The sequence below is a fragment of the Anas platyrhynchos genome, chromosome 4 (genome assembly GCF_047663525.1).
Source record: "Anas platyrhynchos isolate ZD024472 breed Pekin duck chromosome 4, IASCAAS_PekinDuck_T2T, whole genome shotgun sequence".
Classification (NCBI taxonomy): Eukaryota; Metazoa; Chordata; class Aves; order Anseriformes; family Anatidae; genus Anas; species Anas platyrhynchos.
In genome coordinates, this window is record NC_092590.1 from 78,046,491 (window position 1) to 78,066,944 (window position 20,454).

General features: G+C 48.9%; 1 protein-coding gene across 3 annotated transcripts in view; it reads left to right on the forward strand.

Annotated features, from left to right (window-relative positions):
• SFXN5 (sideroflexin 5) overlaps nt 1-20,454 on the forward strand; it is a 79,152-nt gene that overhangs the window by 15,161 nt on the left and 43,537 nt on the right. For all 3 annotated transcript variants that reach the window (XR_011809301.1, XM_027455857.3, XM_027455858.3), the window contains exons 3-6: nt 589-666; nt 15,248-15,274; nt 16,061-16,115; nt 17,847-17,872. Coding sequence is in view for 2 of the 3 variants with exons in the window: in XM_027455857.3 (XP_027311658.2) it covers nt 589-666; nt 15,248-15,274; nt 16,061-16,115; nt 17,847-17,872 (186 nt within the window). In the remaining variant the exon portion in view is untranslated. The remainder of the gene's footprint in view (nt 1-588; nt 667-15,247; nt 15,275-16,060; nt 16,116-17,846; nt 17,873-20,454) is intronic.

The following is a 20,454-nucleotide window of genomic DNA, read 5'->3' on the forward strand; positions in this document are numbered from 1 at the left end:
AGATTTTTGCTTTAACTGCACCGAGGGCTTCTTGTGGTGTTTTTAGGGAGGAGAAGGCTGGTTGCACAAACCCCATCTGCACGAATACGTAGCAGCCCCGTGGAAAAACAGCACAGCTCAGTGCTGAGGGCTTTCCCTCTCGGTATCACCAGGAAATATTCATCTGAGAGTTTATGTGGAGTAATAGCCATTTAGTATCTGGGCTAAAGTGGACACGTTAGGGCATAATGTAAAACAACCCATCCATTTTCTGCCTTCAAGCGAGACCTCATTCTGCTCCGAGACTTATCAGGTCTCAGTGAAGGCCGTCAGGTTTGTATGATGCCCTCTGCAGAGGCATTGCAAAGGGGACTTCTTGTATTTCCTCTTTTTTCCCTTTTTTTTTTTCCCCTCTTCCTCTATGCTACACGTATGGTGAGATATCAAACAGCAAGGCTGTGCCAACCAATGAAGCAAATGTCCATGCAACTCTTCTCTTTTATATCGTGTGTAAATCTATGAAAGGCCCCATCATAAAGTGTTTTTTATGAAAGGAGACGGGATTTTATAACTCGAGTCTGTTGCAACCCGTGCTTCTTGTGCTTGCAGAGTCGCCTGAAGGAAGCTGTGCAGCTGCTGGAGGATTACAAGCATGGGACTTTGCCCCCGGGAGTCACCAACAAAGAGGTGAGAGGAAAAAGCCTTTCTTATGTTTCTACTGCTTCGTGTAGCCTGAAAATGAGGGAACGAGGTGGTGCTTCAAGCTGCATCTGCAGTGGATGCACTGCTGCAGAATGATTTTGGTGTTACCACTGGAAAAATCCCATTTTGGCTCTCTTGAGCTGATTGCTGCCTGCTCCGGTGGTTCTTTGGGTCCTTTGCAGCTCAACTGCCAGCATGTTGGAGTGAATTTGGGTCGTTTGGGTGCAAATGTTGCTGAACAGAAAGGACAGCAAGGGGGTCTGCAAAATGAGCATACAAAATTTGTAGTTAGAGCAAGTGGAAACCTTGGGCTTTCTGACTTGCACGATTGTTGGCCAACGCTACTGCTTCCCTTCCCCTTGCAAAATGGGTTTGCAGAATTAAAGAAAAAAATAATAAATAAATGTAGTTTTCATTTTAAATGAGGGAAACCTCGTGGTCAGGTTTGTAGGTTCTTGCACCCGCAGCGGTGATGCATCAGCACTTTCTCCTACTGTACTCCTGTTGGTTGTAATAATTAATATTTCTTCACTGGAATAACTTGTTTGGGCTATGCATAACCCTGTGGATATCCTCACGCCGTGGATTATACGTTCAGTTGGGACAGAGGCGTGGATTAGACTTGCTCAAGCTGCAAAAACCACGCTGATGCAAAGATCTTAGCCTGGTTTAGATGGCTGCTGAGAAAAGGGTCGGTTTTGGTAAAACCTGGTTCTGCTTTGGGACAGAGGGATGGGTTGGGTGGTCGCTCCATGACCCCATCAGTCCCTATTTTCTGAACATTTATCAAATCTTTATGAACACGTAGAACTTGTGAAAGCACAGGTAAGTATTGCAGAGGAGCCAGACCCCTTTCTGAGCCTTTTTTCTTGCAAACGCAGGTATTTTATATCTCGTAATCTTTTCCTTATTCATCCACGTGTGTACACCTGAGCACAGCACCAAGCCAGGGGCTTTACTGCAGCGTGTGCCTGTGCATCTAGCACAAAAACCTTGAGCCCTACGTTGTGTAATGTAACACAGAGCTGCACGGACAGGCAGACAGGAGCTGTACGAAGCGGCCACAGCAAAGGACCCGTGCAGACAGTGATGGAAAGGGTACCGTGCTCCTGTCCCACAGCTCAAATAACCCCTTTATTTCTTCTCGTGCTCATGTGTAATAACTTATTCTCATGAAAGACGACTGTAGCAGATAAATGAAAAGAGAAAAAAGACATCTGAATTCATTCTGAATCATATCTACGTGTGCGGTAGGTGCTGTTTTGGGGAAAAGGCATGGCTTTAACGAAAAATAAACAGGAGATATCCCCTCCCTGTGCAGTGTGTGGTACAAGGCATCGCTCTGCTGGTCTTTGGATAGCTCTGCCTGCATTCACCCGTAATCTGGTGGTAAGAAAAAAGCAACCAGGGCTGAGGGAAGCAGCAAAGCAAAGGATGATGCAGCAGCAGGATGACTCAGTTCCCATCTGCCTCCAGGCAGATGAAGTGAAGTCATTTGCTGAGGCAAACCGCGCAGACTTTTGACCTACATTTTGGGTCTGCGTAGTGACAAGCTCAGAGTTCATTCAGAATCACACTGAGGGAGAGCAAGCAGAAGCCTCACGTTTCTTGTTTCCTTCAGTCAGGGCAGCGTAAGCAGGAGGCGAAGCTTGTTATGCAAGCCGGAGGGTTTCAAGTGGAAAATAAAGGTGTGGGGCAGAGGAGGAAAGAGAAAATGATGCCAGAAATGTCTTTCCTAGACAAATGTTAGCACAGCAGTTTAAAAAATATTATTATTTTTTGTAGTAAAATCTCGACACGGTTTGCTTTGATCGCAGTGTTGGTTATATTGGAGGGTTTTAAGGAGCTTCTGCTGACTGTGGGATAAAGTAGCTGTCCCAAGAGGAGCCTGGCACAGGATTGCAGCATGTGCTTGTTGCTGTGTTTTACTGTTTTTTGCAGCATTAATTAAAGAAAACCACAGGGAAAGGTGAGCAAGGCGTGGGTAGGTCCCAGCGAGGCTGAGAAACTGGACTGTGCACTTCTGGTGTCGAAACCGCTCCGACAGGGGTCTGCTGGAAGGACCTGAAGGGGATGAGGGCTTGGTGTGGCTTTCAGGCTGTGCTGCTTCTCCGGGCACACCTGAAAAACCTCAGCCCTGTGTGCCTGAGCGCTCTTCTCCTCCTCAGCACGCTTTCGGGTGGCTTGAACAAGCTACTTGCATGCGAAAGCAAGCAAAAATCCTCAAAATCTGGCTGTAGGTCATCTCTTGTGAGACAATAACTGTAGATAAAGGGGTGGAATATCTCCCTCCTCTCGAGCAGAGCCACCAGTTTGGAAATAAACCCCTCCTGGAGGCACCCGCTGGTTTCTATCTCAGAGGCTGGAGGGGGGAGCTGGAAGCGTGCCGGTGCTGAGCTGAGTAGGAGAGTGCCAGATCTACACAGCTGGACGAGTCTCATTAATTACTGGTGCCTTTGCAGAACACACCATGTGCAGGCTGATCGCTCTGGGGGAGGGGAAACACCTCGCTTGCATGGATTTCACCCCAGATTTCCCTCTTGGGAACCAAAGGTGCTCAAGAAGTCCTATTTTTCTTTCAAGCTCAGTTCTGTGGCTTCTCCGTGTAGCACAAGCTGCAGGATGGGCTCAGAAATCAGGGCATTAAGAGCTGTTCCAGGCTGATTTGGGAAATTAGCCCATTTTGCAATGGGTGGCTCATGTGCACGAGTTAAGGTTGGAATAAAAGAGGGAGCCACCTGGTTTTACATGACCGGGTCGGTCTCGCACACCTCTGGGGCACTGGTGGAGTGGCCACGTGCCGGCAGATGAGAGGTAACTCGATTCTTTTGACTGAAAGGTTATCTATTTAGTTATTCAAACCCTTTTGGACTGAACAGAGCTCGTCACCTGGTGTTTGTTGGAGGCAGGGAGAACGTACTTGGGTACCTGCTTGGCTCACCTAACCATGATGTGGTTGCGTCTGATGGAGGCTGATTCCCAATTTTAGTTGTACGGTCAAAAAGGCTGGGCAGAAATTCACGAGAAGCTCAAGAGAGGATCTTTATCTTCTTTACCAGCTTCATCTTCTTTGTTTAAGAGCTCATCTCTGGATTTTGGTTGCTGGAGCCCCGTAGAGGTGGAATCTCTACCCTTATAATGCGCTCTGCATGCACGGACTGGGTAGGTGAGATGTCCAAATGGGCTGCTGGGCTTCACAATCACCATTAAAATCATAATCACCTTGGGAGCCTTTAAGATAAGGCTTTGGGCAGAGTTTTCCTGTATTAGCTTCCTGAACAACCCACCAGCCCCCCTCGAATATCAGCTTTGAGATGGAGAAGACGAGTTGTTTTGACAGAGCCGCTTCGCTAATCTCCCGACTGATCCGCTTCGGTGGTGCGGCGCGTTTGACAGTGTTCAAACTCCTTTTTTTTTCCCCTCATTCAGAAACTCATGGTTCTCGGGGAGGATGGCAGGCAGTAGCTGAAAGCATAACAACAGCTCAGCACAATCTCTATTGCTCGCTGAAATGGTTTTACTGCACGAGGAGTGGAAAATGTAGGAGCCTAAAGCTATGTAACGCCAAGCGTCTCCTCAACGCTTATCTTCTTGACAGGGCTCTTGTAGGACTAGGCTTTCTCTTCGGCGCTTCCAGAGCAGGTTTTTCAAAATGAGCTGAAATGGAACATTTATGGACCATCTAAAGGAAAAAAAAAATCCCTGAAGAGCCATAATTTGACTTTGCTCCACTTCCCCGTGGCCAGCTCTAAGCCAGATTCCAGACGAAACGCGGCTTCGCTCCAGTTCTCCGTGAAGGCACCACCACTCCCAGCTCAGCTGCTTCCAGGTCAGATCCCAGGGTCCCAGATCCCAGAGTCCCAAATCCCAGGGTCTCAGAGCCACCCGAGCAGGGTGCTCAGCCTCACATCCCGGTGGCTGCTGAGCTCTCCAAGGAGGAGCCCCCCGAGCTCTCTGGGCAGCCTAAAATCCCACAGCTCTTGCGCTCCCTCTTGAACTGGAGTGATTTCACTGCTCAGGAGCATGACCATTAACTCAGGGTGGTACAAACCTATTTCTTGGGCATCATTAGCAAAAATGAAGAATCAATGTCTTAACTGTCGATAGCCGCCAGACCGCTGATGGCTTTTTATTGAGGGAAAACAGAGCTTTTCTTCCATATTAGAAAAACGTTCCTTAAAAGATGACTTTTGCCGTGGCTGCTCTCTGCTATGCACTCAGCAGAACGGAGGACGAGAAGCTGCCTGATGATTATTTATTCAGTGCTGGGTACTTGGGCAAGAAGACACGCTGCAAACTCCTCCTCCTCCTCAGCTCAGCTTATTTACCCAACTTTTTCTCCGAGCGTTTGACAGCCGGGCTTGGTTTTCCTTAGCTAGGTGGCTGGGTTCTAACTTCTGCTTATTAAAATCCCATCAACCAAAACCATTCTGAGTAGTGGCAATACCCCACGCTGTAATTAAGCCTCCTCCCTGACAGGCTCTTATGACTTCATGCTTTTTCTCTTAAAAACATATATATTTTTGGTAATGCCACCATTTGGAGTGTATTTCTGTTCTTTTGGTCGTTTGGGTTAGATATTTCATCCAGATGGTGAGAACTGTAAAACATGCAGGGAGAACAAATTCCCTGGAGGCTTTGGGGAGGTTTGGTCTTCTGCTGGGGGGTTTGGGAGTGCTGCGTGTCTCTGTGTTGGATGTTTGGATCCCATGGCTTCACAAGTGTTTGATGGAAGAGGCAGCTGTTCCTCGTACCGGAATGAGAACCTTCCAATACGAAGATTCTTCTGTCTAGAAATCAAAAATCCTGCTCGGAAAACTTCAGGAGTACTCACGGGTTTAGTAAAATTCTGTTTTATTTTTTTGGTTCTGTTTGGCAACCACGTGTATCGATGCCTTTTGTTCAGCTCCTTCTGCAGGAGTCAGGAGTGCTGGGAGGGCTGACACGTCCCCGCTGCCGTCCCCTGCTATCCCCCTTCTCCTCCTTCAGATGGGACCAGCTGAGAAAGCAGTAGGATCCACACAAAGAGGGCAAGAAGGGAGGTTTGTGGGCTTTGTGTTAAGGGGAGAAACCACTTCACTTGTCCTGCCTTTCCCAGCCTGTAGGTACCGCTGTGTCAGTGCTCTCCTCTTGGGGTTTATTCATCTCCTCGCGACGTTCTCCAGCACTTGGTGCTCCTCGTTAGGTGAGCTCTCATTACACTTGAGTGACCTTTTGAGCCTGCTTTTCCTTACACCCCAAAGGGAGCAGGATGTGTTAAGAGGCCGCTGCTGCAAGCTGGTTTCAGTGCTGCTTTCCACCAGCAGCTGACGGGGCTGGCAGGATCCGGCCCCTCGCACGGAGCTCCGGTGGCTGGTGCGATCTGCGAGTGGGTAGGTGAAAATGACACACACAAGTGCACCGGGAGCCAATTTGCAGCAGAAGGTATAGACTGTAACATATCCAATTCTAAACAGGGCAGGCAATTCCCCCAACTGCCTCCTGGAGGGAATCTCCGCTGGAGTAAAAAGGTTTCATTTCAGGGAGTGCTCTCTCCTCTAAAAACAGTGGCTGTCAAATATCAGCCCGATAAACACGGGTGAAGAGCCACCGAGCTTAAAAGGGGGACGTTTTCTCCAGCCCAGGAGCGTCGGTGCTGAGGTTTATCCTCAAAACCAAAAGGCTGTACCAACTGCAGGCATAATGATGTGGCTTTTGTCCTTTATCCTCAGGCTTCTTTCGCTAATTTGTAGGATTGCATCTGTGTCCTCTGTGTGTGTGAGTCCCTTTCCCAACCTGTCCAACAGACCAGCACAGATTGGAAGAACAGATTGATGCTGGCATGTCAGCAGTGGTAAAAGTTAAGAGAAGCAGCACTCGGCGGCTATCAGAGAAAGAGGGATTTAAATCATGCCTGGTTTATGACACAGCTGCTTTTCTCTGCGTGCTGATCGCGCTTGGTGCATGGTGAAGCCCTGGGAAGGGTTGGCAAACACGGGCTGTGGGCAAAGGTGTTCTGGCACAGCAGAGCAGCAGCTGAAGGTCTGCATCAGCGCTGGGGAGATTTTCTTACGAGCTGCTTCTGCTCGTTTCTTCTCGCTTTCTCCCCAGAATGCCCTATACTTTCATTTTCATTGCTAAAATTCCCTGCAGTAGTGTCTATGCTTGAGATACTCTGCTAGCAAGCCCAGCAAAACGGGTCCTTTCTGTTGTGCACTGAGCCCTGAGGTCTCTTCTGCCTTTAAATTGGTGCAGAAATAGCTGCTGAGCTGCTTCAAAGTCTGTGCTCCTGCAGGTCAGTATTTGGTGTGATACCAGGCTGGGTCCAGCTAGGATCAGAGCCCTGCTTTGCCCCATTTGTAGTCTCATAGCACTCTGTCCTAAAAACCTGTGTTAACCAGAAGGTGGAATCCAGTCTGAGATACAGCCACGAAGATTTGCCGTCCTCCTCCACCTCCCCCGTGTCCCTTTGGTCCTGGTCTGCGGCTGCGCCCCAGCTTTTCCCCTTGGTCCTGCCAGCAGAGAGAGGCAAAGAGCCACAGAAGAGCGCCGTGCCAGCAGGAGCCTCGGAGGGTGCTGCGTGTGCAAGGAACCAGGGCTCACAAGTGTAAGCAGTGCTTCTTTCCTGCAAGATCTTAATTTGTTTCCCATCAGCACAGCATCAATAAGAGGTTGAAAAACTTGTGCAATTAACTAACGCAGCCCTTGTGCTGCTGCTCGTCTCGTGGAGATGACTTTATCTTTACCCCCCCCCCCAGCAGAGGCAGCACCTATTGAATTTCTTCTTCCCTGAACTTTATCCGCAAACTGCTACGGGTTTGTTCTGTGCCCAGAATATTGCAAGGGGAAGTGCGATGCCATGGCAGCGTGAGCTGCTCTGAGGCAGCACTGCCATGTCTCTGCCTCCTCTCCTCCTGGCCATGTGTTCCCACCTCCTTGCTTGCTTGCACTGGCACAGCTGGTTCAGAGAGCTGATCTTAATAAAAACTAAAGCTCCCTTCCCCCCCCTGCACCCTCCCAAAATGCTTCATTTGGCGAGTTGAGCAGCTCCCAATATTTTCTGTCTGCTCTGCATGAATGCTGTGTGCTTAGAAGAGGGAGGCACGGAGGGGCTGTGGGTGCCACGACCACGCATCAGCTCCAGCTGCTGGGGGTCAGGCAAGTCTGTGATGGAGGTAGGACACGGATCTGAGTTTCTTAAGACCAGAATTAAAACATCCTGAGCTCTGGATCGTTTGCTACAAATCCTCGTAGCTCTGAGACAGCAGATATTTAGATTTTGATCCATCCACACCTTCCTCTTTGTCTGCCATCAGATCACGGGCTGATTTGGGGGGACCTCAGGACATAGGTCCCTAGATTTGCTGCAGGAAACCTCCTTGTTCATTTATGCATGTGTTTATTTATGCAGATACGTTAAGATGCATAAAAATATATTTGTTAGAAACGAAGATAACAGCGAGACAGCAATATTACGTGATTTTTACCCTTTGCAACTGTGGTCTGAAAGCTTCAGCATAAAGGGGATGTTCAGAAGGGGGGAAAAAAAAAACAACAAACCACCCCAAAGTGAATGATCTGTAGTGAGAGGAAAGATGCAGCTTTCTGAAATGGTCCCTTGGAGACAGACACTCGCTATTCTCCAGCCAGCCCCTTCCTGCGAGCGTTGGCGGAGCATGAACTGTGGTGTGTCAGTTGTGACTTCTCACTCCTCAGCCTTTCCAAATGCAGCTTTGGCAACTTGCTGTTTTGAAACTGTTTCATTTCTTCCCCATTAGTATCAGTGAAGTGAAAAGAGGCTCACCAGCTTAATGGGCATATATTTATTACTGTGTTCTTCCCTCAATCATGTTAGCAGCGGGAAGAGCTGCTCACGCTGTCCCAGACCCAGCAGAGAACAATGAATCTATCAGAGGCTAAACAGCATCCCTTTTGCAGAATAATAGCTTTTCTTAACAGTGTTGATGAAGAGCGAAGAGGTCCATTTGCAGTAAACTGTACTTTTTTTTCCCCTCTGGTCTCTTGCAGGATACAATAAAGCGCAGATAGATCGGCTGTCCTGCTGCTCCTTGTCTCTGCGAGCGAGCAGCCTGCTCCGTGCTCCAAGGACAGGGCTTGGACCTTCTCTTTTCTGCGGTCTAAATGTTCTCTGGTCTGGTTTAAGCTGTCTCAAACATTTAGGGCATCATTTTCAGACTATCCGAGGGCAGCAGGCACCTGGGGAGCTCGTGCTGGAGGTTAATGCCCACTAAATAAACTGTTGTAAATTCTACCCCTGATGCTCTTACGCAGTTGCAAACTGGCTTTGCTTCAGCTCATCCTTTGAGGATTAGGAGAGTTTATCTCAATTCACATCTAGATTACAAATCAGATTAGATTTGCAAGCTCCATATGGCCAAACTAAGCTGAAACGAATCTGATATCGAGCAACCTAGCTGCATTAGCAAGCCTGCTTCCCAAAGCTGTGCTTTAAACCATGTAATGGCATCCAAGTCCTTCCCCACCCCTGGTGTAAGCGATGCTTTTCTGTGAGTGCTGCTTCTTCTGTTTAAATCTTTCCAGTAGAATGCTGTAAGGATTAATTAGTTAATGTTTATCGAGTGCTGCAAAGCTGCAAAGTGTTATTTAAGTGCTATCTTTTTTTATCGGTTAGGACTCGATTCTCTTTCCACCTACACTGGGTTTGTATCTGTGTAAATCTGTGTATTTCGTGGGAATTGCTCACGGTTTCCGATCCGGTTCCCAATGCCTGCGGTGCAGGCAGGTGTCTCAGCCTCAACTCCTGCATTTTCTCCAAGGTTTTGTGGCTCTGCAGACGGGCATCAGCTCCCGGCGTTGGGATTTCTCGGTGCTTAGGATGGGGAAGGAGATTTCTAGTGGCATCCAAGGGTGGTAGCTTCTGGTGCCTCTTTTTGCTGATTTATTTCAGTGCCAGGTGCAGGAAATGTGTTGATACACGTTGTGATTTATCCGTGTGTAGATACACTTCGTGATTTATCCCATGCATGTGTTATTTGAGCTTTGTCCCCTTACACCTAAAACCTTCCTAAGGAAAATACCGTCAGGAGCGGGGCCTTGAAGGGTCCCTTGGTGAGAGCTCCTCTTGAAGAGCAAGCACAGGCAGTGGGTTGTTATTCTGTTTTTCGTGTTTATTAATAAAGCCAGACATCAGATTGCCATAAATCTTAGCGGGTAGGGTTAAGCACAGCACCAGGCTTGCAGACATTTCAGCCACGTCAAAAGCAGAGCCAAAAGGTCTGGGATTCCAGCACCGTAAACGCGTACGTTTACAGCCCTAACTGAGTGCTCGGGCTGGAGATGGTGCTGTGCGTTTGTCTCTGTGTAAAATATCACTTTGCAAGAAGTGGGAATGTGGGTTTTAGGACTGGAGCTGGAGAGAAGTGGGAGAAAGCCATGCAAAGCGTGAGTGATTGCTCTCATGGGGAAGGGAGTAGGGGTGGGGAGCAGAACGGAGCAGCACGGGTTTCAGCAAGAGGTGCTGCACCCAACTGCCTCGGCTTTGGCACTGGTGTTTGGGTTAATGAAACACTGAAAATAGGTGTTTCCTTTCCTCTTACCACCAGAGAGTTTCCAGGGATGCTTTCTGGAGCGGACTGACCACCATAAATGCTTTTAATAATTAGGAAGGCAATAGGAAAAAATGTGGTGCTGGAAACAAGGATGATGTGTTGGAGAGTGCAGTGCAGCGGGCACTTGGGAGGTCTCCATCTGTAACAAAAACTTAAGAAAACAATAAAATCTGTCAGTATCTTAGTGAAATACAAGGAAAATAATGTCGGTGAGAACACCTCTTGTTTGGAACGGACCTCATATTTCAGAGAGTGGGGCTTCAGTGGTGGGGCCATGCGTGGCTGTACCTCTCCAGCTCTACGTGCTACAGACGTGACTTTCTTCCCAAAAACACTGCTTGGTGCTTCGGGGTGTTTTACATTTTGGGCCAATCTGAGCCAGAACTCATGGTGTAGGGTCCATCCTGAAGTCAGTGGAGGGAAGCAAGCCCTGCTGGAGTGCAGCCAGGACTGCTCATCTGCTGGGGGTGAGAGGAGCTGCCCAATTTCTGCCTGCTGACACAAAGAGCATCCAGAGGATATGCTGCAGAAAACGTTTAGGATGTTGTAGATGTCTGTTAGAGGGGGTGAGTCTCACCCCTGGCGTCTTATTCTGACCATATGACTACCAATTAAGGGATGTAGGATGAAGTAAAATTTACTCAGTCACTACTACCAGTAACATGATGCCCAACCCAGGTCTTTGGACTGAACTATTCCTCAGTGAGCTCTGCATGTACAGTAAGTTAGGCCTTTTGAACAATAATTTCTTTATTATTTTTTTTTCCCTGGTTTCATGTCATTTAAACAATTGGGATCGGTGAAAATCACCTCTGGTTTTGGAGGCTGTCCCTCACGTCAAGGCAGCTCGCTCTAATTCAGCTTTGCTGCATCACATGTTCTGGTCCCGACGCCCAATATTTGGAATTCAGCGTGGGATGGATAATCTGAGCTTCGCCTTAATAAAATCTGCAGCTCCAGGAGTGTGAAACTCCTGGCACTTTGTGACGGGGGTGCCAGCTCCAGCCCATTAACCTCGTTAAAATGGGACCCTGTGGGTACAGGCAGGGCCTGGCAGAGGGGTGCGAGCCTCCCTGCTGGAGCAAAGCAGGACCAGCGGATTTGAGAGGGAGCTCTGCCTCTACCCGAGGGACAAAACAACCCTTTTTGGAGGAATTCTTCTACTTTGCCTTCTCTGGGAAAATCCTGCAAGGTGCTGTGAGTGAAGGTGCAGTTTAATGCAGGTAGGCCGCTTTGTTTCGCGGCCCTTAGGCCTCTGTGGTTTCCCTGGCACATAGGCCGATCGAACTCCTCGTTAGCTCTTCGAAAATAGCTGTGCCTTGTCATGAAAGTGTGATTAATCGGGAAGGGATATTTTTTTCTGCATAGGGTTACTGCTGACATGGCATTGCTCTAGGATTTCAGACCGCCGGCTGCCTACTGCCACGCCGTGCAGCTGAAGGAGGGGAGCGTCGGAGCAGCTTCTGCGGGTTCCTGGCTCAAATCTCACAATCTCACGGACTGCAGGGAGGCCTTTCTGGCACCACGGTGGTGGTGTGGACCTTTTGGAGCCCTCCTGACCTCAGCCTGAGGGGCCCAAGCTTGTGGAGGAGCAGTTGGACAAGGTCCAGCCTCGGGCAGAGGTGGCCGCTCATTTTAGCAGTGCTGGAGCCTGCTGCAGTCGAGGGTGAACAGTTTGCAAGCTCAGCTTTCTGACCTAAGTGAAACTTGTATTGTAGAGAGGGGACAAAAGTCCCGTCTTTGAGTCCAGGACCGTGAAATTTCCCTGCTTTTGATAAGAAGATAGTTAATTTCTTAATATCTGGTACCCTGCGTACTGTTTTTGTAGTGGCAGGTGTTAGCTAATAGATTTGGGCTGGCTAAAGTCTTTAAATAAATACTTTTTTGAAAGCTGTGTCTAAGCTGCGATTTTGCAGCTAAGTAAGGAATGCTAATGAACGTCCTGTCAACCAAAGACCACATCTCTTCCCCAAGAGTTGTTCCCCTCTTTATTTCCTTACTGCAGCTTTGGATCTCTTCGGATCATGGCAGTCTTTGATGCCCTTCCTTCAAGCCCACAAGCACAAAACATTTCTGTGTAACTGAGCTCAGTTCCTGAGTTCATGCCTTTTAGAGCTGTAGGTGGTGAACAAAGAGGTGCGAATCCCTTCCTTGAAAAATGACAGAAAAAGCAGAACCCTGGGAAGGATGGATGGAAACCTCGTCTGTGAGTTCAGCATCCTAAAATTCTGGTGCTGGGAGCATTTTTGTGAATGGTCCTGGAGTTCTTCATAGCCGTAAAGGATGTCTCCATGAAGCAGAAGCTAATTCATTCTGCTGGCAGCTTCCACTGGCCACAGGCTGGAGCAATTTGTCCTTTGCTGCCTGCTCCAACTCTCCTACACCCTCATCCTTGGGGTTTTTGGTGTAAATCCGTGTGTGAACAGGTTTGTTTCTTGCCTCTGAATTAGAAAGGTGGCAAAATCCCTGTGTAGCTTTGAGTCAGTAATACAGACTAAGATGTAAAGGAGGAACATCTGCTAGAGGAGACCCACCCTGTGCAGGCTATATTTAGAGATGATGGACCCAATTCTGACATAAACTGAGCAGAAATCTGGAGCTGTTCCACCTGCTCCCGTGAAGATGCTGTGGATTCATGCTGGTGTAAATGAGCTCAAAACCTGGCTGCTTCTCGAAGATGGCCGGAGAGAGCGTGAATGAAATCCCCAGCAAAACCAGAGCCTTGCTCTCAGAAACGAGCTCCCCAGCTGGCAAGACTCCTGGGAGTACTGGAGCTATTGAAAGATGCTGCAGGCAGAAAATGAATTAGAGGATAAAGAAGTGAAAATGAGCTGGCAGAATCTTTAGGTGACTCATCAGGTGCATCTTGTAAAGTCTCTTTCTGAGAAGTAATGAAATCACATGTTCTAACAATATTTGCACTGCAGCAGGAAAATGCATAAATATTGGGATCAATTAATGAAATTAGATAACTTGACCAAAAAAGCCATAGCGCTGGCTCAGAAACCATCCCTCTTCCTTTTTGCTGGTCTTGGTGCTTGCAGTCGGAGAGGAAAATCTCGTGGCTTGGTTTCACAGCTCGGATGCACGAGACCTGAGCAGCCCCAGGATGGCTGGGACCCCCCTGAGCAGGCACCTGCAGCGTGCTCATCCCCTAAAAAGCCTCAAAAACTCTCAAGCTGGTGGGTGACATGTGGGGGGAAAGCCCTGGTGATGCCTTGGCACGTGGCCTCCCACCCTTTGGATTTTGGGGTTAATGAGGGCGGATCCAGCTGTGTGCCTGCCAAGCGCAACGATTGCCTCGTTGCGTTTTCATCTGTAAAATGAAGAATAGCGATTTTTTCCTCAAAAAGGGATGTTTTCCCCAGGAAAGAGCCCCGGGGATGCATGCATCAGCCCGTGACATTTAGCTGCTCCAGTAACTCATCGCACGCGGTGGCGTTGGGTGCGGAGTTCCAGCTCCGGAGCGAGAGCTGGATTTGGAGCAAAATCCTGCTGGTATCAGTGGGTCAGCTCGTGCCGTGTAAAGCCAAATAATTACCTGACTCCAGCAGCATTTCCGTGGCTTCTTATCTGGGGAAGGAGAGAGACAGTGTTTAGGTGAAGGGGAATGGCAGAGCTGTGCTTAATTTATGCCGTAATGGTAACGAAATCCAAGCGTGAGTGCCTGGACTGCAGAATGAGCCCGCGGTGCTCGGGTAGGTAAGTTGGTGGGTAGTCAGACAAACACGAGCTCTCCGAGCGAAAAGAGCTATCAGTATCTTCGGATTTATCAACAGCAAGAGCAGAAATCATCAGGTTAGCCTACCCTGGGTTTGGCACCCGTACAACTGTTGTTGGAATAATTTGTCTGCTTTCTGGCGGCCTCGATTCAAGAGGATGTTGACAAATTGGAAAGATGTAAAAGAGCCACGAGGGTGGCTAAGAGATTGGCAAATGTGCCTTGCCAAGGAAACAGCCAGTCTCCTGGCTCTGCCGTTTTCTTTTTTTTTTTTTTTTTCCTTTTTTTCTTGAAGCGAAGGTTACAGGGGGGATTTAGCAGCTCTGAGTACCTGTGCGAAGAACAAAAATAGACGGCTCTGAAGGCTGTCAGACAGAGGTGCAGCACAGGCTGGTGGCTGGGAGACAAAGCCAGACCCTAGCTGCAAAGGTAGAACAGTTTTTTAATAGCAAAGGCAATTTAACTCTTGGGAGTCGCGTTTTATTTGTCTGCCTCTAGAAATGTATACATCGAAATGGGGATTTTTATTTTTTTTCCAGATTTATCATTTGCATTTAAGCCCTGCAGAGCGTGCCAGGTGTCTCTTGGTCCCCTTCTCATCAGCTGGATCCGCATCTCCTGTACAGCTTCTGTTATTTCTCCTGCATTTCTTCTGTTATTTCTCATGGATCTCTGCTGTCCGAGCCAGATTTTGGGGTGTTTTGTGGCTGCTGACTTGCAATCAGTAAATAACAGGAGGTACCCGCGAGAGCTTTAAATGAGATTTTTTCCCCTTTACGAGTATTTTTCTGCAAAAGCGTTTCCCTTGTAAAAAAAAATATATATATATAAAACTCGTGGTAGCTTGCTCTGAATCCAGAGCTTATGTGAAGAGATGCTTGGTTTTATTTCCCCGCATTGCTTCCTCCACCTTTGTTCCCCGGCGAGCTCTGGTTTCCGCAGGAAGCTCCTTCAGGGGAGGGCTGGGCTAAATTTACCTTGGGATCCACGCACAGCAGAGTTTCAAAGATAATTCCTGATCTGTAAAGCCCACGGTTCTTTCTCATCATTCAGTATATAAAAGAATAACTTCTCTGCCTGGTATCCTGCCGGCCACATGGACTGGAAGGAGCTGGGTCTGTGTAAAAGCTTTAAATACGAGTGTGAGGTCCGGGAGGATGCAGAAAATGAACGCAGCAGCTGCACGATGAATATTTGGGGGTTGGCGTGAGCCTCGGGACAGGGAAAGCTCTCGCTGCTGCTTTTCTCAATGTCACTTTCTCTTTTGTTTTTCTAGCTGTGGGCCGCTCAAAAAATAAAGCAGGTAATGCTCTTTTTTTTTTTATATTTCCCTCCCGTTGCTGCTTTTTCCCTTTTTGCTGAGTGATGCTGTCCCCTCTCCGTCGGTGACTCTGCCAGTTGCTGTTCTGCCTTGCCACAGACATGTAAATGCAGCGAGCACTGTTTGCCACCCAAGAGTCTGATTTTTTTTAAAATTTTTTTTTGCTTTGTATTTATATATTTTGATGTCTTCATTTTCTCCTCCCTGCCTTGTCAAGAGATTTCTTGTCTCCAGCCTTTCAGAAATAGTTTGGCAGCTCTTCGGGGAGGCTCGTGGCTGCGCGGCGCCTCCCTCCGCCGCGCTCCCGGATCACGGAGGGACGGGGGCTGTCGTCCCCTGCCTCTTAATGCAGCCTCCATGTAATTTATTTATTTATTTTTAATAAAAAAAAAGGCAAGTGGGCCAGGTGAGTTTTGTTATTGGTCATCAGGAGACCAAAATTCGGGTTTCCTTGGAGGCTGGGCTGCCCATGGCACACGAGGATTTTGTTTGGGTGACCCTCGCGGTGCCAACCATGCCAGCAGGCTTTGCTCCAAGCCTGGACGCATTCTGAAGCAACATTTCTGTATTTGAAACGAAATTATTTCCTTATCAATTCGTAGTTTATGCTAAATTGCTTAAGGAGATGGGAAGGCAGCAGCAGGAGGAGGCCTTGGGACAGCGGGTGCCTCCGGCGGAGCTGCAAGCACAGCGAGGCCGGCGGCATCCTCGGGAGCTCACCTGTGGTTTCTGTTCCTTCACCGTGGCTGTTTGCTGACTGTTTTGCAGGCCATCATCCACCCCGACACAAACGAGACCATCTTCATGCCTTTCAGAATGTCAGGTAGAGTATAGCCCAACCAGGCACTCATTAATTTCACTGGGACTTGGTACGAAATGCTGTCGGTTTCCCCTCTGGTTTTGCAGTGCATCTTGTATGTGTTTAGCTAGGACCAGAAAATAACCCAAATGCCTAAATCCTGTAGAAATCAAGGTGAGTTAGGATCCTAGATACCCACATAAGATCTAATGCTCAGAGTTTTCCTCTCCTTACCGGGTTCATGTCCTTTCTGGCATCCATCCTGTAGCATCATTTTAGCTTTGCAATGCTGGAGCTTGCTGCCCAGCCAACAGCGTGGTGTTTTACCCTCCAGGATCGAGCAGGGTGAGCCCTGTTTCTCCATGTGCACAACAAAACAGAGCATTTCAGATGGAAGGGACCCACAAATATCTCCGAGACCAACTTCCCGACTGCTGCAGTGCTGCCTGAAAGTTAAAGCGTATTTACGGGGGCAGCATCCAAATGCCTCAAACACTGACTGGGCACAGCCACCCCTCTAGGAAGCCTGTGCCAGTGCTTGACCACCCTCACGGTTAAGAAATTTTTCCTAATACCCAGTCTGGTCCTCCCCTGGTGCGGCTTCTATTTTTAAAAATAAACGCTGAAAACTAAACGTACGCAATAGCTGCACCAGCGGGAAGCCTGGGAAGGATCAGCTGTGTTTGTTCCTGGCTTAGGCGGCTGCTTAATCATTAAATCCTCACCTCCTCCTTCCCCTTTTGGGGTGTCCCTTTGCAGCACTCGGATCTGCAGCTACTTCTGCTGTGTGCTGGGGTCACTGCTCGCAGGAGGGTGCGAGGGCACCTTGGACCTTTTTGGTCCTTTCCCAAAGGGACGGAGAGCATCCTCCTTAATAGCACCTGCTCCGTATTTCCACGGGGAAAAATATTGGGGCTGATGGGTTTTGAGGAGACGTGCAGGGAAGAAAAGCCAGGACCCACTCCTTTGCTGCCTCGCTCTGTACTTTTGGAAAAATCTTTCATCCTCTCGGGTCGTTGCCCTTCCTGACTTAGGTTGGACCTGTGAGGCTTAATTCAGTAATGCTGGGGAGATGCTGAGACCTTCTGGTGGAATTCATAGAGATAAATTATATTTAGCACAAAAATTGGCAGTCCTAGCAGGGATAAATCGTGAAGCGTTTGATTTTTGTGGTGCTCAACGAGATTTGGGGTGAAGCCTTCTCGGTAACAGAGAGCTTTAACTTCTACCTATGATTAAAATTGCCCAGATCTCCTCCACTCCTGAGCGAAATGTGCTTTCTTCAGGGTCTTTATACCCTGTTCCTTTTTCAAGTGACCCAGAAATAAAGGAGCTCCCCTGCTGGGAAGTTGTTATTGGAGAGGTAGGAGAGGGAGGACCCACCATGGTCCTGCTTCTGAATGTACATTGTCCGCCCTGAAGTGCTCACACTCCGTGCTGGCACAATTTTAGGGTCTAGATGAGGCTTTATAAGTCTCAGGGAAACTCTTAGACCCCGACCCAAGAAAAAAAAGAGGATGGGAAGAATTAGAAAGCACCTGGGGTCTGCTCGTGTTGATGCTCGCTGCTGACATCTCCGTGCCCGCGGTGGCGCGGGCTGGTAGACGCGAGAGCAGGCTGCCGTGCCAGGTGTGACTTGTACCCTAAAATGGTAGAGCTGCTAGATTTCGGAGGTGTGATGTTTTTCCAGCCCCAAACCACCTATTAAAATGCATGCCTCTCTCTTTTTTTTCTTTTTTCTTTTTTTTTTAATAGGTTACATTCCCTTCGGAACGCCCATCGTAAGTACTTCAGCAGCCCTCCCCGCTTTGCTTGCGAGTAACAGGAAATGCATTTTTTAGCACCCGCACACAATTCTCTGAACTCTGCCGTGCTGCCTCGCCGCAGCTTCACGCGGGGTTCACACCTTTCCCCTCGCACGCTCACGAGGGCTCGGTGGTGCAAAACGTGCCCCGTGGCCACAGCTCGGGCTCCTTCCCTACCTCCCACCGCTCCCTCTGGTCTCCAGCTCCGTGCTTCCCTTTTGGAAAGGGAAGACCAGGATGAGCTCATTGCCTGCAACTTCTGCAACTCCGTGGATTCATCTTTGGAGGCGTTGTGGGTTCTTTTTTTTTTTTTTTCTTTTTTTTTTCTTTCCCCCATTATTATTTGCATGTTTTTGCAAGTCGCTTCCCGGCCCTGAGAAACGCGGGGAGCTGCAGCGCGGCGAGGCCGGCGCCGTGTCTCCTCGTCTCGATTAATTAAAGCTGCCAGTGCTTTACATGGGGTTACTGCTGAGGGCGTTTTATGGTTGGTACTTGTTATTGAGAAATCTTCAAGCGTTTGGGTGCTCTTGACAGCCAGAACGGAGATAATCCTCTGCTCCTCCTGCTGAAACCCCAGCTCATCTTCAGAGCCGTAGCTATTAATTAACCTCCTCTTGTGAACGGGCCAGCTGGGGCGCAGAGTTTTGCCCCAAACCACCCAAATTGATGCCAGAAGGCTGAACGAATGAAGCCTGCTCTGGGCAGCCTCCAGCTCTTCTCCCAGCCTACGAGGTCAAGTGCATTAAAACAGTCGAAGGAGCGAAATCTGCTAAATTTCCTCTTCCTAAACCCAGGGGACGGTGGCACGAAGCTCGCTGAAAGGCAGCGATCCCTTCCCGACCGGTGGTAGCAGGGTGGCTGGAAGCTGGAGGCAGAGCCCAGCCCTGCTGGTACTATTTGTTGTCGTGCGGAACGTCGCGGCGGTAACTTTGTAGGGGGCATTTTGAAAGAAAAGGTTAAACAAAAATGAGTTAACGATCAAATTGACAATGAAATCGGCCCAAATCCAGAGCTGTCAGAGGAGCCGAGAGCTGTCAGATGAGCCCAATTTCGCTAGCTGTAAAGGATAAACTGGAACCTCTTGTCATTTAAAAAAAAAAAAAAAAAGGAAAAAAAGAAAACCAAACGTTTCAAATGTTAAAATTAAAATGTAACATTTATGCCAATCGATCTGTGAAATTTAGTGACAAAATTGGCAGCCTGCTCTAGCATAAAAACAGTTTGAGTCTTGCATTTAGCATAGGGGGATGGGATTTCCTCAAGAGAGGCTCGGTGTGCCTGCGGCGAGCTCTCGCGTGGGATCTGCGCCGGTGAAGCCGTGGCGGCGTGCTGCTGCTCCGGGGCTGCCTGCCCCGCTGTGTTGGGGTCACTTAAACCACCCCAAAACCACAACGGGATCGGGTTCTGCATTACCAGGCTCGATACGCAGCGCAACCTCTTTCCGTGGGGGTTTTGTCCCCCCCCATCCTATAGCTAATGCAAAATAATTCCGTACGGTTCAGCTCATTGTGGGAGAGATTAAGGTCTGGCCAAGAATCATCGCTTCTCTTCTGGCTTGAGCAGCCCTGACGCCCCCAAATCCCGTGGCTCTGTGTTCTCTGCCCTCATCGGTCCCCTGGGCAGAGGGACCCGGCTCAGAGAGCTGCCACCGTTGTTTTTTTTTTTATGGCCTCTGTCCTTTCGTGGCTCAGCCCCTGAAGGGCTGCGAGGGCACGGCGGGACTGGAGCGAGCAGGACGGGGTATTTGTAAGGACTACTTTGTCTCTGCCCACCTGGATTTCAGCCCACGAGGCACAAAACCAAGCAGCTCACATTATTTGCCTTCACAGCAGGGGCAGCTGCTGGGCACCCTTTTACTCTCCCTTTGTTCCCCCCAACCTTGGTTTGGGTTCGCAGCCCAGGAGGAAGCATTCACCCAAGGACGAAGCTCTTCTGCGCTTAGGAAACCCAGCCCGGGACCCTTGGGGCACATCGTTTCCCCCAGCCATTTAAAACCAGAGCAGAACCCTTCGTTTTTTCTCTCTTTTTGCCTTTTTGAGGTGCCAGCACAGCCGGCCCCTTGGCCAGGTTCGCGTTTTTTGGCTGCTCTCCGACAGCTCCCAGCCCAGCACCCGGCTCCAGCGCCTTCGGTTCCAACCAACCCTGGCCACAAAGGGCCCGAAGGAATCTGCAACCCCTCTCCTTTGTCCTCTGAGAGGCAGACGGGAGGCTCGGGAGGCCTCGCTGCCACTTGGAAACGCTTGGAGAAGTCCCACGTGTCCATCGCAGGCGCCTGACGAGGAGGCAGGGCACGGGGCTCGATTTTGGGAGCCCGGAACCGAATGTGCAAAGCGCCTGCAGCCCTGGCTTGGCAGCCACGGAGGGCTCTTCACACCTGATAGGCAATTAAATTTTGTAGTCAGTACTTTTCTGGTGTTTAGAACCCTTTTTTTTTTTTTAATTTTTTTTCCCCCTGTATATTTTGTTTTCCTTCTTAGTTATTTTTTCCCCTGACAGTAATTAAAAGTGAAACTGTACATTTCTTGACAGACTCTTGCACATATGGAGAGTTTGCATTT